Here is a 27,237-nt window from a genome sequence, read left to right as displayed (position 1 = left end):
AGTGAAGAGAAAAAATTCAAATCTGTTACATACATACAAAATCACCACATACTACTCAGTTCATTAAATGTTAAATAATAAAATAGTATTAACTTTCTAAATATAGGTATTTGAGTATTTTGGTCATTTTTTGGGGGGGAAATATTGGGGTTTTTAAATGGTCTGATAAAGCATTATGTTTTCTATTTAAAGTGACAGAATACAGTCTTCATATGAAAATTTGCTATCTAACATATTTTCAGATACAGGTTACATCTAAGCAACAAAGAGAAATCCTGTATGCGGTGGAAAGAGATAGAGAGATGAAGATTTTGGTTCTGGATATACCAAATAACAAAAATTTGCATTAAAAAAAAATAAAGATGAGTATATTTTCATAAAGTTTAAGAACTGTTTTTCCTTTTCTATTTACTTCCTTTGCCCATTTTTCTAATAGTTATTGAACTTTTTCTTATTAATTTGAAATTAAGCCTTTATCCGTGACCAGAGTTCCATTCATAGCTGACGATTACACAATGCAGGGCTTGGAGCACCCACCCACCACAAAGTCTAAAATCCTTGTATTAGGTATAATTGGCCCTGTATACATCTGCAGATTTAATCAACTGATGATCGTATAGTACTGCAGACTCTTCAACAACCTGGGTTTGAACAGCACAGGTCTACTTAAAAGTGGGTTTTTAAAACTAGTAAATAATACAGTACTATTATGATATACATATTCTCCCTTACACCCCTCAATTTTCTTTTGACTTTTGTTTATGGTGATTACTGTCATAGAGATTTTTCTTTAAAAAAGTGGTCAAATATGTTCACTTCAGTCACTCAGTCGTGTCTGACTCTTGGCGACCCCATGAATCGCAGCACGCCAGGCCTCCCTGTCCATCACCAACTCCCGAAGATTACTCAAACTCATGTCCATCAAATCAGTGATGCCATCCAGCCATCACATCCTCTATCGTCCTCTTCTCCTCCTGCCCCCAACCCCTCTCAGCATCAGGGTCTTTTCCAACGAGTCAACTCTTCACATGAGGTGGCCAAAGTATTGGAGTTTCAGCCTCAGCATCAGTCCTTCCAATGAATAGTCAGGGCTGATTTCTTTTAGGATTGACTGGTTTGATACCCTTGCAGTTCAAGGGACTTACTACAGTTCCACTGTATTTAACATATTTGACTGAAACAGTGGAAACAAATATGTTGAATATCTCCTTTTATGGATTTTGCACTTTCAAACAAAATCATCTTCCCTTCCTCTAGGATTATTTAAAAGTTCTTCTATTACTTTGTGATTTCATTATATACACTTAAATCTTTACTGTATCAGTTTGAAGTACGGAAACATTTTTTTTTTCCTAGAAAGCCACCTCATTTCCCAAATAATGGGTAATATCAGATACTGAATAGCTCACCCTTTCCTTATTTTTTGAAACACTATCTTTAGCATTTACCAAGTATTTGTTTCTTTTCCGGTTTATTTTCTTCCACTGATGGGAGCTTTGAATCTCTATACCTGTCCCATGTTATTATCTGCTAAGGTCAGTCCTGACTCATAATTTCTTTCTCAAAACTTTCCAGGGTATTATTTTTTCTATATGACTTTAGAATCACTTGTAGAGTCCCAATTCCCCTTGTCTCAACAAAAACCTGACTGGCATTTCTTTAATTTTGCTGAAGTATAGTTGATTTACACTGTTGTGTTGGTTTTAATTTTTAATTAAGATCTCACCAAGTTCACAGTTTACCTTAGGGGGAGCTCTAATGTATTTATGATGAATTTTCCTACTGTTCTTTTTTGTTCTTTAGTAATTTTACACACATATACACTACTTCTATTTAAGCTTATTCCTAGGTATTTAACATATTTTTCTTTCTTACTATTATAAATTAAGTACATCTTTTAATTAGCTCATATATCCAAAGGTTAGTAACTTCTCTTTAACATTGTACCCTGGCATCCATACCAGATTTTCTTACTAGTTTGTCATTGCTTTTCAGTTGACTCTTAGGCTTCTATGTATATACATTTAAATCACCTTTTCTGCAAACAGTGAATCTTTCACCATTTCCAATCTTTTTATCTTTTTTTTTCTTATTTAATTATTTTGACTTATTGTGTTTGAGTTTTCCTCTCCCCAGGCTTCAAGGCTGAATTCTTTCTTCCTTTTGGTTTCTGCCCTCTAAGGTTGGTCCAGAGGTTTGTGTAAGCTTCCTATAGGGGGAGATCTGTGCTGAGTTTTGGTTTGTTTGTTTCTCCTCTGATGAGGTGGTAATCCTGTCTGCTGATGATTGGGTTTGTATATTTGTTTTGTTTGTTGTTTAGATGAGGCATCCTGCACACTGGTGGTAGGGTGATGCCAGGTCTTGTATTCCAATGGTTTCCTTTCTGTGAGTTCTCACTATTTAATACCTCCTAGGGTTAGTTTTCTGGTAGTCTAGGGTCTTGGAGTCAATGCTCCCACTCCAAAGCCTCAGGGCTTGATCTCGAGTTTTGGGTGGGGGCCTGTATATTCTTTTCTGCTGGTCAGGTACTCCTGTCCGCTCTTGGTGTTTGGCATGCACTTCTGTGTCTGAAGGTGTATTCCTGATGTATCTGTGGAGAGAGATGTACTCAATGTCCACCTACTCCTCTGCCATCTTGTTCTCCCCCTGAATTAAACAATTTTTTCCACGGGGAATAGAGAAAGCGTTTGTATGAAGATTCAGTAGTTCAGAATTTTTCCAAGGGGAGCTGATGGAGAAAGTTCCTTTTCTTCTTATAGATCATGGACTCCACTACACAGAAGAGCCTTGCTGGTGTGGGCAAGCAGCTAGGCCTGCAGTTCCTTCAGCTCCCACATCTTCCCTTCAGCCTCTCCAAAGTCCTGGGCCTCTCCATGTATTTTACTTGATGAGTTCAGATACGAAAATGATCAGGTAGATGGAACCACGTGAAGAGCTTCTCTCTGTAGGCAGCCCTGTTCTGGGGCAGAGGGCGTGCCTTCGGGCCGGCCCACAGGAGGGTGGCTGGGGTGGGGCTGGGGGTAAGCCAGAAGCAACCAAGCCTGAAGCAACTGAGGTGACTGAGCAGCAGTAGCTACTCATGGCCTAATTGTTTTGGCCAGTAACCCCCAAACAGTCATAAATAACAATGCATAGTCTCATAAAAAAAAAATTTTTTTTTTAATTTAAAAATGTTTCCATTTTTTCCCTGTTAAATATGATGATGGCATTTAGATTTAGATGTTAAGAATGTCTCTCATTCAAGATCCATTTCAACTTTGAGAGAGTTTTAAAAAATCAAGAATGAATACTGAATTTATCAAATGAATATTAACTGTTGTCATACAAATCGTTTAAAAGATCATTTTTGGAGTTAATAGCGAAAAGAACACTTACACTAGATTGTCTTCATTAAAGTCCGGCTGAAGATTCTCCAGAGGAAATAAAGATCTAAAATCAATTCCCATATTGAAAAACACAGCAGCTATATCAGACAATGATGGAATCCAGGGCCAAATTGGTGAATCACTGAAGGTATCTAGTTAACAGAAGAAAATATTTTATCCCAAATCCTGGGTTCACAAACCCTCTGTTTTAAGATGATAGTTTGCATGTGAAACATGGATTATTACCATGATTTCACAGAAATGGCAGCTGGTAATAACTATATAGTTATTTAGAATAATCATATAGGAATTAGAGATTTTTCTTTTTTTTTTTTTAAGGAACTATAGATTTTCAAATAAATATGAAGGAAATGACATTTATGAACAAAATCTGTTGAGTGATGGATGATAAAAAGGTGTAACATAGGAGGAACATTTTGAGAAGACTGGAAAACAACAGTAAGAAACCAAATACTGCTAACACAAAGATTTTATCATGTACAGGGTCTATGCAGTCACAAGTCTTACAGGTAAGTCATAATGCTTGTTTCATTATAAGGGATCCCAAAGGTGAGAATGCAACTGTCATAGTCTTACAGTGGATACTTTCAATCTTCTCAGGCATAATCAGCACAATACTGTTGCTCACCAAAAAGCCATCAAAGTTAATTGGCTAATTAAATAATAAACTATTTCTCTTTACTCAGCACAGTAGGCCATGACTTGGTAAAAATTAGGTAACGGCTGCCACTTGTAAGATCTTATACCCCTTTTCTCAATGCAACTAGAATGCACTCTCTTTATTAGAGTTTCATTTTATTATTAAAGACTTTATATTAAAAATAATTTTTTATTCTATATTTCCAAATATCCTAACGTTCAGTAATATGAAAGAGATCATGTAGAAAGCAACCAAAAATTCTTGCTACTAATCACAGTAAATTTGTATACTCACCATTTCTTATTGTTATTTCCATTAATGTACTTAGAATCTGCATAGATACAATACAGTCTGTATGAACTGACATCATCTGTTCAAAGTAGATAAAGCGTATTGAGAGAGAAGAAAGAACAAAGAGGGTCAGAGAGATTAACATACTCCACCCAACATAATATATGTGTTGGAATATAAACACATATCTGATTCATAAGTCAGAGCCCTTTCCATTCTAACACGCTGCTTTTTCTTTTTTTACAACTTTCACTTATAATTAGACAAATATAATATTTAAAATGATCAAAAGTACATTTCTAGTTCATATCATACCATGAAACCAAAAAACCATAAAGGAGAAGCCTACTAAGCTGATCATCACATCATGGGCAAAAATCAAATCACGAACTAGTAAAAAACATTCTATAAATATACAAATTAATATGTTAATGTGAATTTTTAAAAGCTACTCAATATCACTAATAATCAAAGAAACGCAAAAAAAAAAAAAAAAGGACATATCATTAGTTGACTTCAGGATTGGTAAAAATCAGGAGTTGTGATAATTAATACTCAGTGTTTACAAGAGTACTAGGAAAGAGGTAGTATGCCCAATGTGAGTGTGATTTGGTAAAAACTGTAAAGGCTATTTGGTAATGTTTATGCAAAGTCATTTCCTTATACTTTGATCTACTCAGGCTTTTTTATGTACAAAAATTAACATACGGAAGCATATAATTAGTGTAATTTCTACAAGACAACTTTTGGGAATAAAATCTCAAGTTTAACAGACATTAAAAAACCATAACGTATCGAAAATTATTTTAAAGTGGTTTTGTAGAGGACACATATCATGCTTCTATTTTGTTTTGGAACCACAGATTATATTAAATTTAAATCTAAAATGTAAGAATGAATAGCCTAAACTCTGGTTTCAGTCAGGCATGTAACTTGTGTCATTTCAAAATCAACCTATGTGAAAAGAAGTCTCTGCTATGATGTTTGAGTCATTACACTCTGCCAGCAGGGGCAGAATCATTCAAAGGCCTCCTGGTTACAGGACAAGTTCTAGATAAACAACCTTTTTGTAGGGGGTGATGAACTTTAAGGTGAGTAATACAGTGAAAGTGAAAGCTCTCAGTTGTGTCCGACTCTTTGCGACCCCTTGGAATTCTCCAGGCCAGAATACAGGAGTGGGTAGCCATTTCCTTTTCCAGGGGATCTTCCCAACCCAGGTCTCCCACATTGCAGGCGGATTCTTTAACAGAGGAGCCACCAGGAAAGCCTGGTGGCAATATAGAACTTGGAGATAAATAAGTAGAGAGATATATATATAAAAAACAATCTAATGTCTGTCAATTGAGATTGGGTTAAATAAATCAATCATGATATAGCACTACAAAGCAATACTTATAAAGCGATTAATAAGAGTGATAACATGTCTGTATCAAGATGAAAATAACTCAATAATTTATAGTTATCTGAAAAAAAAAAAAAACTTATAAAACAGCTCATATTCTGTTCACATTGTCTTTCTGGTCAACTACACTTAGACACATGATAAGACCATGAAGAGGCAAACATTTCAATTACTTTAACAATTCAATTTCAAACTATTAGGATTATAGGATTAAAATGAATTCTGAAAAAAAAAAAAGAAAAAAAAAATGAATTCTGACACATTTTCTGGAAAAAAAAAAAAAAATATATATATATATAAGTTGGTAAGTCTCTCCATCATGAAAAACAGACTTGGAATTGAAAAGAAGAAATGAGACAAAGTGTCTTGCATGGAAAAAAGCACAAATGATTATTAGTTTGCTTTTCAAAGAATAAATATGAAAAAAAGTATAAAAAACTGCTCACATGAAGGTATGTTTGTACGTCATTATTAGGGTTTTAAAGGCTGTAACGATGGGCCCACATCGACATGATGAAAACACAGATGAATGCAAAGTCTTACTTGTAAGTTTAAGAAAAAATATATTACACAGAGAATAATGGAATCCTGGCCTGACAACAAATGAGGTTTTGAATTGTTATAAATATCTGGGGGCGGGGGTTGATGGGTAGAGTCTTGCTGGAAACTGCTGGCAATAAAGATCTTATATGGAGCACTTGTTCATTATTGGGGAGAACAAAGAACAATTTAGGAGTGAAAGTGAAAAGCTAAAGGTCATTCAGAAGGATGACCGGTAAAGGGACTTGGGAATGTTTAGTGTGGGAAGTGATGAGTCATGATAGTTGTTTAAAATAACTGAAGGACTGTTAGATGAGGTATATTGTGGGGAGCTACAGAAAAGATAATTAATACTAGATAAAAAATATTTGGAGGCAAATTTTGATTTAATTAGGATTGTTTAAAAAACAAAAAAAAAATCACTGGAATCCAAGAAGTGAGCAACTCACCACAGGAAGCAAATGTTCCTGCCCCATAGTCTGTCCCACCTGTTATTCTCTCTGCCTAGAATGCTCTTCTCTTATCATTTGACATATCTATTAATATAAACATATACACATTTACGGTCTTTCTCCTCTATACTAGAACAAGGGTTTCAAGAAATCAGAAAGGTTTTTTATTATTGCTCTCTCCAGTACCTGGCACAGCTGGCACTCAAATATGCCAGCTATATGAAAAATGAATGAGAAACTATACTGGAGTATCTAGTTCTTGCCAAATATGAGATTTTTTGAAATGCAATCTTAAAAGTCCAAAATAGAAACTGCATGTTTCCCTTACTTCTCGCTTCATACATATAGTAGTTCTCTGATACCACCGATATTTATGAAGTTACCATGTGGATATCACAAAATTAAGGTAATTATTTAAGTGGATTTAAAAGTTAAATATGGAACTTCCCTGGTGGTGTAGTGGATAAGAATCCACCTAACAATGCAGGAGACAAGGGTCCGATCCCTGGTCCAGGAAGATCCCACTCACCGTGGAGCAACTAAGCCTGTGCATCACAACTACTGAGCCTGTGCTCCAGACCCCGAGACCCACAAATACTGAAGCCTGTGTACCCTAAAGCCTGTGCCCCTCAAAAAGAGAAGCCCTCGCACTTCAAGAAGAGTAGCCCCCACTCACCACAACTAGAGAGAGCCCACACAGCAACAAAGAACCAGTGCAGCCAAAAATAAAATAAATTTAAAAGTTAAATATGAACAGGGGAGAGAAACAGTTGGATTTGCACCTCCCCAAATATGAATGGGGGGAATATTAGCATACAATTCAAATCCTAACAATGTATGGAGCTGCTGGCATAAAAATAGGGGGAAAAGGAGAAAAACTCCAGGTACATAAGCATTAGAAGACCTTTTCTAAAGTGAACTACAATAGTGATTTACCAGTGTGATGAAATGTCTTAGGCACAACTAGCAGTACTGCCTAGCCTGCACACGGTCTACATTGGCATTTCTTTGGCAAACATTTTCCTTAAATTTGTATTTGTTTATTGGCTGCACTGGGTCTTCGTTGCTGCATGCAGGACTTTTTCTAGTCGTGGCGAGCAAGGGCTACTCTTTGTTGTGGTGCTTGGATTTCGCTGGCTTCTCTTGTTGCAGAGCACAGGCTCTAGGAACTTGGGCTTCAGTATCTGCACCACACCTGGGCTCAGCAGCTGAGGCGTGCAGGCTCTATGGCATGTGGGCTTCAGCAGTTGTGGCACAAGGGTTTAGCTGCTCTGCAACATGTGCAATCTTCCCAGACCAGGGATCCGAACCCATGTCCCCTGCACTGGCAAGTGGATTCTTATCCACTATACCACTCGGGAAGTCCTGGTAACCTCTTTATATCAGTCTTTTTGCTTCATTTTAACCCACTAAAATCATGGGTTTGATACACTGAATTTTTTTTTTTCTTTAGCAATATGCAAATAAGATTATATTTTAAAAGTTTACTTTTGACTGAATGTATAGCAAGAGACGATGTCTCAAAAACATTTCTCTTACCCGAAATAGCCACTTCAACACAGGTACAGGACACTGGACATAGTGATAAGCCGAGGTAAGGAAGCCTTGTGTTGTCAAAAAAATTTGATCTGTTTTTCCTGATCTGAAAAAATACAGTGAAATCAATATGACTGCTATATTCATGGCAAGAAACTTGTACCACCACATCTGACATCAGGGAAATGAACAAGCAAACCATTGCAGTCCATGGAGATGGACTCTGCCCTAATGTCGATAGGTTACTCATTAAAAAATTCAATCAATGGCCTCACACTGAACCAACCTGTTGGCCTGGCTCCAGATTTATCTGGTGGATGAATCTACATTAGCTGGCAGTGTTAAAGAGCCTATCAAGTCTCAGACCACTGTCTGCTTTTGCCAGCCTGGGTTTGTACTTCCAAAAAGTTCAGCACCAGAATTAGTGCTCTCTCTCTTTGGGTCTGACCAACCATGCAATGAGAGAAATTAGACTAGTCTGGGTATTGTGGTAGAGACTGTCAGCTGCCTCTTCTGACATCTATTTATGTCCTTCCTCTTGGTAAATGAATTCTGGGGGTTTTAGCTGGGCACACTGGCTGCCTGAAATAAAAATCACTCCCAGGCTTCCTTGCCACTAGGTGTGGCCATGTTGACCAACTTCTACCCAACTAACCCTAAGTTAAAGTGTTGTGTGGGGCTTCTGGGAATTTAAGTGTAAAGGCTGGAGCTCCAGTAGTGCCTGAAGCAACCAAGTGCTAAAGATGGTGAAGAAGAAAGACTATATTTCTCGTGTAAGCTCTTGTTATTACACTGCTTCCTGTAATTAAATAATAAACACAAAGAGCAACAGTAATAAGATGACTAAGAAACAGGATAAGTCATAATAGAAGAAGTCCTTTCAGAAGAAGTCCATCAAGTCAGTAATCTTTTAATTCTTATATAGGAAAAAGTAAAATGTCTATTTGCCTACTTACTTAAGAATAAGCTTTTCTACAGCACTTTGTCCGATAAAACCAGAGTCTCTCAAATCCAAAGTATACTGACTGAAAATTTTTCCAGAATTAAGGAAATTAAATATTTCTTCGCCTGGATGATGATCAGGAATAGCATCGATTGTAATTGAAAATTTCTTTAGAAATTCTCTGGGAAAAAAGAAAAAAAAAAAGAAGTAGTTATTGAGTACTGAACAGTTATACTGCATATAGTTTTGTATTTAAAAACTGGGTGCAAAAAACCCTTCTCTTAGGACCACTATTAACCCTAGATTAGAAGGCGAACGTGAGAACACATGTTCTGCCCCTCCCACCTTTTGCTAGTAGTTAATAGTGCAAAGCCACTAAATGTGTCTGTGCGAAAAGAAAAACTAGGAAGAAAGACAAAGAAATGTAACTTAGCCTTAACATTTGCCTTTCAAGTCCACCCCAGATGGATTAAGAACCCACCATATATTATTCATAAAGTAAACCACCACCTATGGTCCATTTATTTTATGAAAAACAAAATTTTAAATGTATTTTTAATAGAGTGTATTTATGAAAAACACTACCTGAGTGCTTTTTCCTCTGAATGATTTATTTATCTAGTTTTATTGAGGTATAAAAAACATACAGCATGGTATAAGTTTAAAATATACAGCATAAAGATGTGACTTACATACATCTTGAAATGATTATCACAAGTTTAGTGAACATCCACCATCTTCACTACAACATACAACAGTGTTCACCTTATTTCTCACGTTGTACATTACATCCCTAGTACTTATTTATCTTATAATTGGAAGTTTGTACCTTGTGATCACCTTCATCCAATCCCTCCCTCCTCTGAACCCTCTGGTAATCACAAATCTGATCTTTTTCTGTGGTTTGTTTTGAAGTAAAACTGACCTACAACACTGCTACTTCCTGTTACACAACATAGTGACTTTGTACTTCTATACATCTCAAAATGATCACCATGACAAGTCTAGTCATGCACCACCATTTCTAGCTGTTTACTAATTCCCCACATACCTGTGCTCTTCTAAGAGGCCATCTTCATCATCAGTACTGTCGTGATCACCAATTCTGATTGGGGATTTAATGCCTCGGCCCTGCCTGATGTCTTCCTGTAGTTGCTTTTGCAGTTCATCTAGCCTGAGAATCAAAAGAACGTTATAATAAATGGCTTAACCTAAAAATAAAAAATCTTTAGTTTATGTCTAAAAGCAGTACCTACAAAAACTCATTAACAGACTTGACTATTTCTTTATGGCTAGGACTTTAATAGGGCTTCCTGGATGGCTCAGTGGGTAAAGAATCTGCTTGCCAACGCAGGAGACACAACAGACCAGAGTTCAATCCTGGGTCAAGAAGATTCCCTGTAGAAGGAAATGGCAACCCAGGTAGTCCAGTATTCTTGCCTGGGAAATTCCATGGACCAAGGAGCCTGATGGGCTACAGTCCATGGTGTCAAAAAGAGTTGGACACGACTAAGCACGCACCCATACAGGATTTCAGCAATGATGTCCAAATCATTTAGAGAAAGGAGAAGAAAAAAATCACAAAGAATGAAAACTACTGACTTGATTACCCCTTCTAGTCTTAAATGCTCCTTTGACTTCCAGTTAACTAGGCTTTCAGGAAGCAGTAGTCTTTACCATCGTCACTGTCATGATCACAACACTCAACACTCACTAAGCAGCTACTATGACACTGTCCTAAGGACTTTATTAACTCTTAACCCTCACAACCACCCCAGGAAGTAGTTTATTATTATCCATTTTATACAACAAGGAAACAGATATAGAAAAGCTAACTTGCTCAAGCTCACAATGTAAAGGAGCTGGGATTCAACTAGAGAGGCCAGTTCTGGAGTCCTTGCTCAGAGTGCTTGCCAAGATTAAGTTATTTTAACCAAGGTCCTTATTCCTAGCTCCAGCCCTACAGTATATGAGAAAACGCACCACTTTATCACTACAGGAGAATCATTAGATCAAACCAGAATCTCTCCCCTTGGTCTGTGAATGTTCAATTTTAAATGAGAAACTTCAGATGTGACCTCAGAAATCACATGAAATCATGAAACTTTAAAAGAATTTTATAGTAGACAGGAATTCCCTGGTGGTCCAGTGGTTACAAATCCATGCTTCCACTGCAGGAGGCACCAATTCAACCTCTGGTTGGGCAATTAAGATCCTACATGCTGTGCAATGCACACCACTCCTTCATCAAAAGACTTTTACAGTAGAGACAAATTTATTTCTCTGTTAAACTCAGAAAGGGGAATAGTACTTACTTACTAATTGTCTGTAATTCCTATACTTAGGTACTTGGAGACACATATATACCAACTTCAGGCCAGTTGAGGTTTTAGTGAAGTTCTCTGAGTTATTTTTAAGGATAGTCTTTGAATTAATAAGGAATATTAATTTTTCCCTCTAATAAGCAAAAGCAGTTTGCAACTTGTTACATAAATTTCATTAAGGTTATTATAATTTTCAAACTTTTTGATTTCTGTATATGTGTGGGTGGTGGTGGCTATCAGTCATAATTCTAAACTTCTTTCTCAAAAGAGTAACTTGATGTGAAAACGCCATGTCTAGTTATACTGGTTTCAAAACTTGGACTAGGTGGGCATACAAACATTTAACAAGTATGAAGGTGCTGCTTCATACTTGTTAGAGGATGGCTATCATTAAAAAAATCAGAAAAACCAAGTGTTGGTGAGTATGTGGGAAAACTGAAACCTATGTGCACTACTGGCAGGAATACAAAATGGTACAGCCACTATGGATGACAGCATAGCAATTCCTCAAAAAATTATTCATAGAATTACCAAATGATCCAGAAATTCCACTTCTAGATACATATGCAAAAGAACTTAAAGTGGGGACTTGACAAGAGAATTTGTCCACCCATGTTGATAGCAGAAAAATTTACAGTAGTCAAAAAATAGAAGCATCCCAAGTATATCAATCAACAGATAAATGGATAAACAAAATGAGGTATATACATACAATGGAATCTTATTCAGCTTTAAAAAGGAAGGAAATTCTGACACATGCTACAACATGGATGAACGTTGAAGACCTTACACTAAATAAAACAAGCCAGTCATAAAAGGACAAATACTGTATGATCCCATTTACATGAGGTACCTAGAACAGTCAACTTCATAGTCAAAGAAAGAGTTATAGCTGCCAGGAGCTAGAGGCAAGGAGAGACTAGGGAGTTACTGTTTAATGGGTATAAAATTTCAGTTAGGGAAAATGGAGGGGAAAAAAAAGTTCTGGAGATGGATGGTGGTGATGGTTGCACAACAATGCAAATGAGTGCTAGGTAACACCTGTGAAGTATTTAAAAATAATTGAAATGGTCAATTTTATGTGTTATATTTTTGGTCACACACACACAAAATACAAAAAAATCTTTTCTACCCATGCTTTTGATCAAGAATTTTAGCTACCAGATACTAGCTCTGGTAAGCAGAAAGGAATTCATACTACTAATTGATGCAGTATACCATAAAAACCAGGATCTTCCGATACAGCCTGTAAACAAGAACACCTTATTTTTAACACAAATGACTTGTGAAACTATCATGGCACTAGCACAAAATACCCGCTAATTTCTCTTTTTTTTAAAAAAGGTAAATTAAAAGTCAGTCATACAAACAGTACATTAAATTTAGCAAGACAGTCATGATGCTAACCTACCTGTGTGTGTCTTCCATCTCTTTCACTAGACGCTCTAAAGTATTTGTGTAAGTCCCACTATGAGCATGTTCCTAAAATAAGAAGAAAATTTAGGAATACTTCATAACATATCTTAGCAGAAGAACTGGGATGCTTTAAGTTACTCAGAAACTAAAAATTATTTATTTTTCAAAAACCTGGGCCAGGAGGATATATATATTTTTTTAATTATTTTCACCATCATGCTTTAAATTGAGAATTCTGTAGTGCAGGCAATTTGATTTTACCATCTATTAGGAAAAAGCACTACTTATAAAAACCCTGCTAGTCTTAGGAACTGACTGCCAACACCCAAGGGCTCCATGGCTACCCTGTCTTTACTTTTAAATTCTACTTTACTGGAATTAAACTACTAATTTTTAGGTGTTACTATGAAACAGTATCACCTTCCCCACCAAATTTTACACACATATGAAAATTTAATTCAGTTTATTCCCAAGATAGAATGAAGCACTTCATAAATAAAATTGCACACCACAATTAACAACATTTCTACACTCTACCTTCATTTACAGCAGTGGTCTCCAAAGCAGGGGGTGTGCAAGGTGATCCATTGGGGTGCAGGAAGAAAATAATAGAACTTCTATTTATATGGAACTTCTATAGAAACTCCAGTAGAACTTACTCTATAGTAACTTCTATATAACTTCTATAGAAAAATACTTTTTCTTCTTCCTTTCAAATTCTTTTTTTTTCATATACTTTAGAAAGTACATAGTAGTATAGTAGTACATGTATATAACCTATAAGTATACATATATATTGGGGTACATGCTCTAAATTTGTTTTACTAATAAAAGTATGTCTGATCAAAGAAGTTTGGAGACCACTGATTTACAGTTATAAAGCTAAAAATGTGGGAAACCCATTCACCAAAAAAGAACTATACTGCTTTCAGTCTGAGTTGTAACAAACACGGAATTTTAAAGTAAATTCTAACAAATCTATCACTCTTTCACTAGTCAATCCATTTTTCTCTCTTCAAGTAAAGATAGATGTCATAGAACTACTTACTGTATAGTCTGATGACTGAGATCTAAGCCCTTTAGAAAGAGCCGGAGGCTTTCCTGTAGCTGTAGGAGTCTGATTGAAGTTCAAAGCCATTATTTCTTCCAGTGATTTTAATGTTTCCTCTTCCTCATCACTCTCTAGGTTATAACCTAAACTTTCTTCATCACTATCAAAATCACCCCTTAGTTTCCTTTTCAGTGCACTGCTACCTGCATTAGAATTTCCTGAACTCTCTTTATCTGAAGGGGCTTTATCTGAAGGTGCTGGTGGGCTTGGAATACATGGCACAACTTCCAAAGCAGCTGGGGGAGACTTTGTAGGAGTGCCATATTCTGAACGTAAAGATCCCCCAGAAATTTTCCCTGAAGATATGTTAGAATCAGCCTTATTAGTCTTTGCTTTGTGTTCCTTGTGTGTGGAGGACTCTGTAGAATGCCCAGAACATTCTTTAGGTGAAGAACGCTCTTTATCTTTTTTAGGAACTGGAAGAGTGCAATTTTTAGCATTTAATGGAACCCGAGAGGAACCAGCACTTGGAACATGAGAAAGCAAAGGTAGAAGTTTTGTCTCCTGTGATGACACAGAGCTAGCAGTTTTATTTTTCTGAAGGTTGCTAGCTTTTTTAACTGCAGACTTTTCCTGAGGTAAAGATAAGTGGGGTTTCGGTATCTTAGTCTCTTTGGTACTTGCCACACGGATTTGGTCACTACTCCTGGAAGAATGGTGCCCAGAATTTGTTGGTGTCAAGTCTGCAGAGGAGCAATCAGCTTCTTCATTTGGGTCCTTGGATATATCTTCCAAGCGCAATACATCACCAGGTGTCTTCAGTGCAATATGTTTTATAAATTTTTCTTTCTGATGTGGTCCATCAGGACGCTTCTCAAGGAACGACTCTTTTGCTTTTGGCATTATAGATTCTCTTGTGCTTTTCAGATCTGAGTCCACAGAGTTCCTTTTTCTTTTGTCAGGGAATTTATTCTGCTTAGAGCCTGCTAAAATTTAATTTTTGCCAGATTAGTGAAAGTATACTTTTCTATCTTATTAAAGTTTATTCAAAGAGTGTCTAGAACACCCTGACAAAGTATTTAAATTCTAAAAGCTTAGGCTGAGATTATCACATATGGAATGAGGAAAAACAGTTACTATTGTATTTAATTATATTCCACATCACATATGGAATGAGGAAAAAGTTAATAATGTATTTATTTCTTTGACATACTCATGTCAAAGCTAATGACAAATGCTCATTTTCACTCAAAAGCTATTAAAAGTTTATTACCTAAATAGAATTAAAGGTGTTACTTGCCAAAACACTAAAAAGCTGTGTATCTGTATCAAGGTAAGGTAAGTTCTCAATTAAAAAATTCCTGTATTTCCCCCTACTATTTATTCTTCCCCATTTATCTTTCTAATCCTCAGCTGTGTTATGGGTTGAACTGTAGCTCCCAAAATAATATGCTGAAGTGTTAACTCCCAGAACCTCAGATTGTGACCTGAATTAGAAACAGGGTTTTTATAGGGGCAATCAAATTAAAACGATGTCATTAGGATGAGTCCTAATCCAATATAACAGGTGTCCTTATAAAAAGGGGAAATTTGGACACGGAGAAAGACAGGCAGAGGGAAGATAATATGAAGACACATACAAAGAAGATGCCATATGACCGGAGTGATGCACCTGCAAATCAAGGAATGCCAAGAATTGTAGATAAACACAAGAAGCTGGAAGAAGTAAGGAAGGATTCTTCCCCTAGAGTTATTGAGAGCATGGCCCTGCTGATAACCTTAGTTGGAGAATTCTAGCTTCGAGAATCATGAGACAATAAATTTTTGTTGTTTTAAGCCATCTAGTTTTAGACACTTTGTATGGCAGCTCTAGGAAACTAATACAACTTGACTCTATGTTAGGAACTCCATCCAGAAGCACTTTAATTTTAAACACCACATATACATGAATTAACCAGTTTTTTTTTTAATTTCCATTTAAAAATGTGATGTTTCATTAATTCACTCTGAAAAATTCACTATTTATATAATTAGTATTCTCAAAATCAAATTTCCCTAAACCAAGTTTCTACACATAGACAGATGTCCCCACATCTCAAGTTGGATTTAAAAAACAAAAAAACTCAAGAGTTAAGCAATTATTTGGATAAGCTTATCAATACACAGTCTGGAAAATCAATATATAAGAATGAAAAATTAATTAATAATCAAATGTTCTGGGACTTTCTTGGCAGTCCAAGTGGTTAATAATCTGCCTGCCAATGCAGGGGACGTGTGTTTGATCCCTGGTCTGGGAAGATTCCACATGCTGTGGAGTAACTAAGTCTGTGTGCCACAACTACTGAGCCCAGCTGCCACACCTGCTGCCCCTGTGCCCTACAGCCTGTGTTCCACAAAAGAAACCACTGCAATGAGAAGCCCAAGCACCGCAACTGAAGAGTAGCCCTCACTCGCTGCCAACTAGAGAAAAGCCTGTGCACAGCACTGAAGACCTAGTGCAGCCATAAATTAACAAATTTATATAAAACAAACCAACCAACCAACCCAGGGGAACTTCCCTGGTAGTCCAGTGGCTAAGACTAGGCTCCCAATACAGGTGGCCTGGGTTCAATCCCTGGTCAGGGAACTAGATCCCAAATGCTACAACTAAGACTGGTACAGCTAATAAAACAAAAACAAACTCAACCCCCAAGAGCTCCTGTCTGCATTCTTCTACAGGTATTTCCTATTAGCTGATAAATCATTCCATGCTCTCAGTTTTCTGGGGTTAAATGTCTTAAAATGACAGGGATCCTTTATAGGGCAGGATGACAAATCAAATAACCAAGAAAAGAGAAGACTTGGAGAAGACAAGTCTTCATGATTCTTTTTGTGTTTCCTGTATAATCTTTAGGTTGAATGAATGCTTTACAACATTTCAAATATCTATTAATATAGAAAATACTCAGATAACACAAGGACTGAGTTTGTAAAAAGAAAAAATCCAAATGCTCAATAGAAGATTGGCTATTACTAAATAATATAATAGAATAAATTACGGAGGGATTAAGTTGATCCTCAGAATTTAACCATAGGACAGGGCTCTGCAAGATCAATAAGCTAAATGCCTATCCTACCAACATTTCTGAAGTCCCTGAACTTGTATGTGATTAATAAATGTGTAATTATGTATATCATCACAACTATTAAGTGTAACAACAATAATATAAATATAGCATAACATCTGGATTAATATCTATTCACTACGTAGGGAATACTCACATGTGATGTAAAGAACCAACTCATTGGAAAAGACCCTAATGCTGGGAAAGACTGAGAGCAGGAGGAGAAGGGAGCTACATGGGACGGTTGCATGGCATCATTAACTCAATGGACAAGAGTCTGAGCAAACTCTGGGAGATATGAAAAACAAGGAAGCCTGGTGTGCTGCAGTCCATGGAGTTGGAAAGAATTGGACACGATTTAGTGACTGAACAACCACAAATTCACTACCAGATAAACATGCTTCATGTTATCTAGAAAAAAAAAAATCCCCTTATTCTCTTTATAGTCTATTGATATTCAATTGAAGTATAAATGTATACTAAAATTATTATACCATAATTATTAATGGGGATTATGAAAATAAAAATATAAGTGAAAGCAATCATTTTAAACCTGCCTCTGAAAATATAAAGAACCTTTTTCAAGTGGTTTTCAAGAAGAGCAGTATATGGGATTATATAAAAGGAAACCACTTCAGTCACCACTAGTGAAATCTGCAAACCCATGAACTGAAGAGAACTACTATTTTAGTCATTATCAGAGAAAAAAATGCTGAACAGCCTTTTTGGCAACATCATCACCAGTGGCCCCTTATACTAACAGAGCTAGTGTAAAGATATCTTGTTTTTCCCTTCAACAAATATGTTAATACAGTGAGTACACAAGCAATCTCACGGCTGAGAACTTATTGTTCTTTTACTGTAATGTTAAAATCCACTAAAATGTGATCACTAAAACCAAAATTGTTGTAAAAATTAAAACAAACAACACAGATCACTTGGTCAAAATGCAATACACTTCTAGAATGTACAGAAAACAGAGTTCTACATGAAACCAGAAGAAGAACGAGTCAAAACTGTCTCTTTGTACCTGTTTTTTCATCTCTAAAAGCAAGGATGTGAATCAAATGATGATTCACAAAGCACACAGTAAGTGCTCAGTAAATGTTGGCCATTATCAGTACGTCCAATGTATCTTACTGATTGTGGAAATCTGTAAAGCCTGCTTTTCAAAGTTTGCAGTCACAGCAGAAAAAACCGAGATATATCAGATTATTATTAACAGCGGGCATTTTTGGGGGCCTTTCTTTTTCTATGTTATAAACTTTTGTGGTGGCTGAATTTCACAGGGTTTTATCTTCTAGTTAAAAAGAATACTTTAAGAACTACTGAATTAACAGTAGCTGTTTGTTATGTATTTTATCAACAGATACTGAAAGTATAAACGAGTATCATGTAGGTGTCCTTGAATTTGATAATAAAAAGGGGTCTTTATATTTGAAATATTAAGAAACATTGTCTTGAACCATAAGTTTCACACTTAAACAAAGCATCTGCAATATCAAGACCTCAGTCTGTAATTCAAGAATGTAAGATTATGCTTCTTAATGTAGCCAAAGATTCAGAACACTGAATTCCAATATGAGAAACACATTGAAAGGAACTGTTGAAGAAGGCAGAGAAGAGTCAAGACAAACTACTGTTTATACATACTGAATTCAAGAACTATTCCTTCTTAATATAACTTTCCCAAACTTTAACCTGAGACACCCAATTTACCTCTAGGAAGGAAACTGTACATTTAAACAAAGTAAAAACCAGTGCCGTTAAGACGCAAATTTATTTAGAATTTTCAAATTTATTTTGATTCTACCTGAAGCAGGTCCCCATGAATCAGAAGAGGATCTTTTTCTTGAGAGATGTCCGTTTTCCTAATAGCAAAATGAGAAAATATTAATTAGGAGTTGAGAGCAGTCAAGAATATGAACTTTTCTTCATTATATTTAAACAAAGATTTCTAGACTGAATAAAGCAAGCATCAAATTTGGAGATAAATCCAAACTTCTACAGCAAAATACTTTAAACTCAAGTTTTTTCTGAAAAATGAAGTATTTCTGTATTATATGTAAAAATGTCAGTTTTCATAATGTAAATTTAGTAATTTTTATTAACAGCTCAAGATTAAAACTAGAGCACTGTACTATTTATTTTAAAAAAGAAATAGCCTAATATTTGCCAATCAAACAGGTACAACTCCCTCTTCAATACTTCTGTTTAGGTACTAATGCACCACCAAACATTGAAATCTTATGAAAATGAACCAAACATTACTACCTCTATTGATCATTAGCAAATCTCACTGGTAAAGGCACCAAAGTCCTTGCAAATAAACCCATGAGTTTATAAATATATTTCCAGCTATTCACTCTTATAAAGTCATAGTTTGGTTTATTTTTGGTCCATCTGGTTTTAAAACTATAGCATCTTATATTAACATAGCACTTTGTTATCTCATCTTCCTTTAGTTGCTCAATACATAGAGAAGCTCTTTGAAACAGGTACACTTAACAACTTGACTTTCCAGGGGAGAGGGACAGTTTTTATGCTAATCTAAGTTTGGTCTATTCTCAAAAGAGAAAACTGATGAGCTTAAGATGTATTTGGATAGTTTTCTAAGATGCCATCATTTTGTAGGTTTTCCAGGGCCCATACTTAATTATTTAAGACATACATAACATAAACCAGTGATTCTCAAACTTCAGGGCAGCCTAATTTAAAAATAACTGTACTCACTTAAAAAAAAAAAAAAAGAATGCTTATTTTCCTGATTAAGGAACATCTTTATTCCTGGTCTGAAAAAATTAAGGGCAGAAAACACTGCTTTACGTCAGCCATCAGAAATATTTTGATGGACAGTTGGAGGAAACTTAATGAAACTAGCTTCTGTATCAGTATTTCCCTAACAAAAGGCACCATATTGTTATCAAACATTTTTATATTTAGTATTCTAAATATGATAAAACAGTAGCAAGCAAATTTAGCATTTATTGCACATACCAGGTTTGAAAGATTACTGTTTCCAGGTGTGACATCATTCTGTTTACTCAGTTCCTGCCTTGGTTTGCATTTTCTTTCTATACTAGAAGATTTTAAGGAAAGATTGCTTGCTTCTGAGAAAGAATTTTCTGAGTTGATTCTCTGCTCCATTTGCTCCCTTCTCAATCTCTTTAGTTCTCTTTCTCTGCAGTAAGAAGCTAGAGATAACTGGAACTTAGCTCCCAGTGGGCTTTCTCCTGGGTGGTGCCTGGATAGGCTGCTCCTGCTGCTAAGACTTCGGGAGCTGTTCTTGAAGATGTCAGCTTCTGTCACCGTGGCCTGCTTCTTAGAATCTGCACTGATCCTGCCTCGATTGCCATCATTCTTCTCCCTGCTATTTTCATGAATGAAATGTGACTTCCTTCCCTCTGAAGACTGATGTTTTTTCTTGGTCTCTTTTGACAAGAGATATGAAGGAGGAACGTATTTTGTAACTGCCTTTGAATATTTGGTGTCCAGTGACACACAAGGCTGACGTGACTCATGTACACCATGGTCTCTATGGTGCTTTTTAACACCTTTTATGAATGCCTCTAAGACGGGGCTCTTTTCTGATGGCACTCTTTTGGGTTTAGAACTTTTTGGTGAGGATAGTTTCCTTTCAAACTGCTCTGTCCCACTGATGGACAATCCACTTTCTCCATATTTGATGTTCGATTTTTGTGGAGAATCCAACATACGTCTATCTGAATAGCCAATTAAAACAAATGCACATTGTATGTTATTAAAAATAGCACAAACTATTACACTTGTATAAATATTATAAATTAACACTTAAAATATTAAGCTATCACAAATGTTTTCAAATTTATATTTAAATAATGATACACATTTTATGGGGGGGAGAAATTAAGACATGATTTTAAAGCCTTACTTTCATAAAGCTCTCTTTCACCACATCATGTTCTCCATGGTTCTATTTATGAAGTTACTTTAACCCAGAATCAAAATAGTATACTTAATGAACATTATTGACTTGAATCTTTTAAATGTAAGAAAGCATAACAGCAGAGTTTCTTCATGATTTTAGAACTTGTTTATCTTTGTAAACAACACTGTATCTTCTTTATATTTTCAATTTTGAACACCATGTTTAATCAAATTAGTAAGTTTATAGTAGATTTAAAAATCGACTCCATCTCCCTCCCCAAAAGATCCCACAAAAAGTGCATGAACAGTATACATACCTTGTTTTGAAGCTGGTTTGAAGAAATCTATAATTGACTGTTTCCTGAAAATAAAAGCATAACTAATATGGCATCACACTGGCAAATATTAAAACTTCAATAATTCAGATTAAGTTGAGAATACTAGTAGATTTACAGATTAGAGGCTTAATTTCACTATCTGGCTTAATCATGTTCTGACAATACTACTTTGCCAAGCTGATTATAAAAAAAATTTTTTTTAATATAGTTCCTGTAGGAGTAAATTTATAAAAGCAAAATTGAAGTTTATATACTTTTTAGTACAAAAATGGTAAGACTGGAGTGTGGATCTAAGGAATTGGTAGACAGCTTTTTAGCACTGAAAGGCTTGCTGCTATGTGGAAGAATAGAAGAATCTGAAGGGATCTGATCCTACTCCTTGATATCTCCAGTGACAGGTACAAAATTTGTTCTAGATATGTTTGCTGAATGAATAATGGAGATTATAAAAACCGATTAAAACTTGAGCGGACTCTTAAGAGTAGATGGTAGAATGGCAAATATGGGTGATTTTGCTGGTTTGGAGAGGCAGCTAAAGAGTGTGCTGAGCAGAAGGCAGAAAAAGTTCTAACCTTATTCTTTATACACTACAGTGGGATGTTAATCTAAATAATAGCAAAAATTGGAACGAGGAGTGTTTCAAAGTCTTAATTTACTAAGAATTCTTAAGATATTTACAAAATCAACGTGTTGCCGGGGAAAAAAACAAAACAGAGAAAAAGACATTAAGGAGTAAAGGATGACAAAAACCAAACTTTTAATTTTTAAGGATTTCTGCACTCTACAATGAACACAAAGTGAAGTAGGACCATATTACCAGAATTTTGTACTCTGATTTGTTCATGTATTTAGTTTCCAACTGCACAGAGCGGTGTTACTACTAAGTAGAGCAAAAAAATCACCTTTCTGGCAAATTTTGCTAAAATTTCTTCGTTTTAGCTGAAAGAAAATAAGCGGTAGACAAGTTCCCCTAAACATTTATCCACTATGAGGTTGGACTGCTCAGAGAAAACTTGAACAATGTAAATCCCTGAAGTTTATGCTGCTTTTACATCTTGCACTCTTTACTAGCCACATCAGAATAGCAATGCCCATCTTTAAGGGTTTACTGACAGTCTACGTTTGTTTGAGATAGTAATAGAAAAGCTAAGCAGCCTTGAAATGAATGCTAATGAACAATCTATGCATTTTTTTCTTCATGAAATAAATTACATCAAAGTAAAGAAATACTACAGGTTTTGCAAAGGGGAGAAGGATAATGCCTTGCTATTGGTTGAGTACAGGGAGGTGAGAAAGAGCTAAAAAGCAGCTAATTAACTTAAAGCAAGATAATACTGAATGTTTTTACATTAATTACTAAAAGTAACACTGTATCTCTTCCCTAAAGTATTACATCTTTTTGTTCATTACACCTGGGAGAAAAATGGCTTTGGGTATAACACAAGAAACCTGTAAAACAACCATGAATGTAACTTTCAAGAAGTAACAATCCCCTAAATTCAAATGCACAGAAAGGTCCATTATTTATTTATAACTAGTTAAACAAAATTATTTATAACAGCACACAAACCCTTATCTTAAACTTTTTTGGGAACCAATGCGTTTTAGAATTCTGAATTTACTGGATTTTAGAAAGGCGGTAACCTGGATGAATTATGGAAAGCCCCCAGTGGGGTCTGAGATTGCACTCTGTAAGCAAATAGGTAAATGTTTTTCCATCAAAACTTAGACTCTCATTTAAAGGGAAGAAGACCAATTATAGCCTTCCTCTAGTTCTGATCAGGTTTGGCTGCCAAGTTACATGTGGTGCCAAACTTACTGGAAACTTTCGGTTTTCATAAGTTTCTGGCTTTCAGAATTAAGATAAGGGGTTGTGGACCTGTACCACAATATCAGAAGATAAATTTACTGTTAAACTAACATTACAAGTTTTCAAACTTAAAAAAGACAGTACCAAGTTCGAAGAGAATTTAAACATGTTTTATTGTCAGAGAATGTCATTTGATGAAACTCTCCATCTTTTTACATAGCTCCAACAAAATCTTTACAAGAAGACCTGGCCTCTTAGAGAGAAAACAACACATTCCTAATCTGCATGTTCTTTAAATTAAGACTTATCGTGTATACTGCACTTTAAAGCAATTCGTGGAAGTGTTTTCCTCATCACATCTTACATAATTTCACCCACAACATAGAAAATGCTTATACCATTCAACCACTAGGATCAGGAGAAATGACAATGCAGAGAAAACCACTTAAGTATGCATTTAGCAGTTAGGGCCTAGAGTCCAGCTAAAATAAAGGACAAAAATCACGTTCTACCTAAGGCGGGTGGTTCGAAGCCATCCAGGCTGTGGTCACTATACCGAGAACACCGTCCCAACTACAGAAAAGGAGACTCGAGCTCCCAGCAGTCCCCGCGTGGAGGCGGGGCAGGGGTTTGCCAGGCCCCGGACGCGGAGGCCTGAGCTCGCGGAGGATGGCGGGAACTGGAAAAGCGACCGTCCGCAGTCCTCCCTCATACCCTTGCCCCCGCGACCCGGCCCCTTCTGAAACCCTCTGCACGGTACCTGTCCCCAGGACTCTCTGTTTTCTTTCCCGCTGCAGCAGGGACGGTACTACCGGGTCTCAGATGGCAGCGCGGGGGCGACGACCCCGGGGCTGGGGATGAGGGGAAACCTGGCCTAGCGGGCATGCAGCGCCTTGTCATGTCGGCGCCGCTGGCGACGGCGGCATGAGCTGTAGCTGGAGAAGTTGGATGCGTGGTTGCCGTCTTGCTGCTGGGACTCGGGGATGCTGTCGGAGCAGAGGTGGGCGGCACCCCCTTCCCTCTTCATGGCGGTTCTCTCTCTTCGGAAGTGACTCCGGTGCGAGCGGGAAGGAACCTGAGGACCCACAGGGGGCGGGTCTTACTTGAAGCGGCGCATTCTTATTGGCCGGCACGGGGGTCATTCCAGTAGTGGTGCAATAGAAAGCCGTAGCCTCTCAAGAGAAGGCAGGGTTTCGGGGGAGGGGGGTGGGGAGGAGAGAAGGAACACTGTTCCCCCTCGTCACGTGCACGGAGTGGGGGTGGGGCGCCTCGGCGTTCGGGCCGCGTCCGCCTTGGCGGGCACGCGGGGGCCGGAAGGCGCGGGCTGCCAAGGGCGCTGCGGTAGCTGGCCATACCCGTCTTGAGGAGGGCGAGGGGCAAGATTTGCTGAAGCAAACCCGAGCCCAGCAGTTTCCCTCAATGAAGACGGCCAATAGTTGCTCTTCTTGTGTCACACAATTGTGCCTCAGAAATCCCCAGCTGTTCATTACATCGTTCTCTTAACATCTTAGGCCGAAGTGCCCTGATGCTGTCACCATTTCCTCGGTAGTCGGCACAACCCAATGTGAAGACTTGTTCATTGTGTGAGGGTTCTTGTTGAGTGCTGGAGTGCCTCCTCTCTCTCTTTTTATAAGAAGGAAAAAACCTCATTGAAATAAAGACATTTAATTACACAAACGCATTTTGTTTCTCAGTTGCTGTGATGAGTTATCCATAAAGTCTCTGCAGCCAGATTCCTTGGAGATTTTTGAAAGGAACATAAGGTCAGCTTTTAATCACTCATGTCAAGTGTGGACACAGATTAGTGAAAAGTGCCAGCAATCTCCAATTCTTTGTAAAACGTTTGTGCTTTGGAGGCTGTTAGCTAGGGTTTTCCCTACAAACTGAGAAGGCTGGTCTGAGTAGCTCTGAGCTTTAGTTTCCACATCTATAAAATGGGCATTCTACTTTTCTGGGTAATTGCTTATAAAAATGATAAGCCATGCAAAGTGCACAGCTCAGAGACTCTCATGTAGTAAGTACTGTGTGAATTAATGTTCCCTTGCCATTGTTCTTTAAACAGACTCTATAACTTACTATAAAATCTTCCAGAGATGGGTCTGATATTGTTATAATAACTATTAACCAAAATATCAGTCTTAACTGTTAGGCCTGTTCAATCAGTTGGATGGAACAAAATCTTAAATGACACTGAAGAAGTTAGACAGGTCTTTCAAGTTTATTGTACTGAGATTTAACGGCTTCTGTAGCTAAGCATGCCTGACTGGCCTGAAGTTCACCTCCTTCCCTCACCTGTTAGCCCTCAGGAGAAAGAATTAATGAATAAAGTGGCTAACAGGGAGGGCAAAGTTGAGGGTAGAAGGTAAACCGAACATACAGGTCTCTCATTCATCCCCAAAGTATATATACATAGGTGGATACTAAGCAGTAGGGATATAGGAAAGGAGCTACTGAAATAAGGGGCATTTTTCTGCTCCCAATATCTGAGAAGTTACTATACCTAGCATTGTTTCTTAGATAAAAAAGAATATAATAGGTGCTCAAAATGTGTTGGATGGTAGTGACTTATATATTTACAGGTTTTTTACACGTTATTTCCAACCTCTTGTATAACTGTGTTCTGGATGTTACTACACTAGCAAGTTCCTATTTCTGTAACTACACATCTATAAAACATTTAATCTGATTCGTTTCATTGCACACTCAGTCCATAAAAAAGAGTAATGCATAAAAGCACGTTCTGCATGATCAGTTGCTTTTCTTGGATTATAGTATTTGAATCATCCAGCCTCCAAGGTATCGCTTTAAAGGCTGTACTTATGCTACCAAACAATAGTTTTCGAATTTTCTTAATCTGAGCAACAGATTATGGAGTTAAGTGAGGCAAGAAATCCCCTGATCAATAAATGGAGATGGAGTCATAATAAAAACACAATTTTAAAAATCTCTTCTTAACAGGGAAGTAGTTATCTAAATCCTCAATAAGCATCAAGGCTCTTCTTTGTTTAAACTGTGTTTGAGAATTATGCAGATTTAGGTTGCAGGGTGAAATATGCTCTACATATCAACCAGAACAGCTGGGAGCTTCTGAAGCTCTTCCCCCCTCCTGTAAATAGTGTTAGTCTTATTATGTGTTTTTAATCCCTTCTCTTACTTTGAATTAGTGTATGTATATATCTCTATGTACATAAATGGCCTGGAAGCTGTACTAAGTGAAAGATGTTGCTGGTGAGGAGACCAGGGGAGAGAAAAACGGCTGGGGCGAGAGGATGATGAATAAAGTAGACAAGACTGAATTAGAGATTTAAGACAAAACCTCAGCCAAGATTGGAAAAGTAAATGAAGAACTGAAGGCCAATGACCATAAAAGGCTAGTTTGAGATTTCTGTGGATGAGGAAACAAAGACCACAGGAAGAAGTGGCTTCTAGGCATGAGAGTTCTATGGGGTATTTGGCACAATTTAGCATCCTGTATTGTTAAAGACAATAGAGGAGCACAGACCCTGGCCTTGATGGGAAGGGAGAGTCAGTCAGAGAAACAATGTTACCTGCAAAACAAATCAAATCTGCTGGGAGCTCAAGCCCAGCCTGGGAATCCTGAAAGGAGTGAGGGTATAGCTGATGCCAGAGATACAAAGTCACAAAAAGAGAAAACGATTTAGGGAGATGGGCTCATGAAGTACCTTTGCAGGCAGGGACTCTGAGAACAAAAGGTCAGTAAGTTACACAGAATGTTACTAACAAGCTGGGAGCTCTTTTGATTCTACAGTAATGACACAGTTTTGCTCTGACATTGCTACACTCTGGAAGAAACCCCAAGGCTCTTAATGGAGGGTGCTCCAGGGCAGACTGAGAGACAAAGATGGGTTTGCTGCAGAAATGCCTGCTGGTGGCCAAGAATGTGTGTGTGGAGGGGAGGGTAGAGGGTGACCTGGGAACGGGGATAAGGAGCAGACTCTGAAAAACAGGAAATAATTAACTTGAAAGCCTGACTGAGAAAGACCACGTGATGATCTGAAGGAGGGAAGGCGACCTCCAGCCTCTCAAGATTTGCACGAATCACTTTGCAAATAGATGCTGAACTCAAAACTGCCCAAC

The 27,237-nt window shown here is 37.2% G+C and overlaps 1 protein-coding gene across 5 annotated transcripts in view; it reads right to left on the bottom strand.

The window, feature by feature from the left end:
- SLF2 (SMC5-SMC6 complex localization factor 2) overlaps window positions 1-24,289 on the bottom strand; it is a 41,141-nt gene extending 16,852 nt beyond the window's left edge. The window contains exons 1-11 of one of the 5 annotated variants that reach the window (XM_061162407.1): window positions 23,900-24,192; window positions 21,309-21,352; window positions 20,083-20,807; window positions 18,899-18,956; window positions 13,979-14,964; window positions 12,926-12,996; window positions 10,242-10,364; window positions 9,204-9,371; window positions 8,251-8,353; window positions 4,321-4,396; window positions 3,376-3,517 (exon numbers count right to left, since the gene is read on the bottom strand). In XM_061162407.1, the coding sequence (XP_061018390.1) occupies window positions 3,376-3,517; window positions 4,321-4,396; window positions 8,251-8,353; window positions 9,204-9,371; window positions 10,242-10,364; window positions 12,926-12,996; window positions 13,979-14,964; window positions 18,899-18,956; window positions 20,083-20,807; window positions 21,309-21,352; window positions 23,900-24,039 (2,636 nt within the window). In that variant the 5' untranslated portion in view covers window positions 24,040-24,192. Of the gene's footprint in view, window positions 1-3,375; window positions 3,518-4,320; window positions 4,397-8,250; window positions 8,354-9,203; window positions 9,372-10,241; window positions 10,365-12,925; window positions 12,997-13,978; window positions 14,968-18,898; window positions 18,957-20,082; window positions 20,808-21,308; window positions 21,353-21,381 lie in introns of those variants that run through there. The other 4 variants (XM_061162406.1, XM_061162408.1, XM_061162409.1 and 1 more) reach the window with 4 other exon arrangements.
- Between the last annotated feature and the right edge of the window lie 2,948 nt (window positions 24,290-27,237).

Source organism: Dama dama, chromosome 15, assembly GCF_033118175.1.
Source record: "Dama dama isolate Ldn47 chromosome 15, ASM3311817v1, whole genome shotgun sequence".
NCBI classification, from domain to species: domain Eukaryota; kingdom Metazoa; phylum Chordata; class Mammalia; order Artiodactyla; family Cervidae; genus Dama; species Dama dama.
This window is presented reverse-complemented; position numbering and strand designations above follow the sequence as displayed.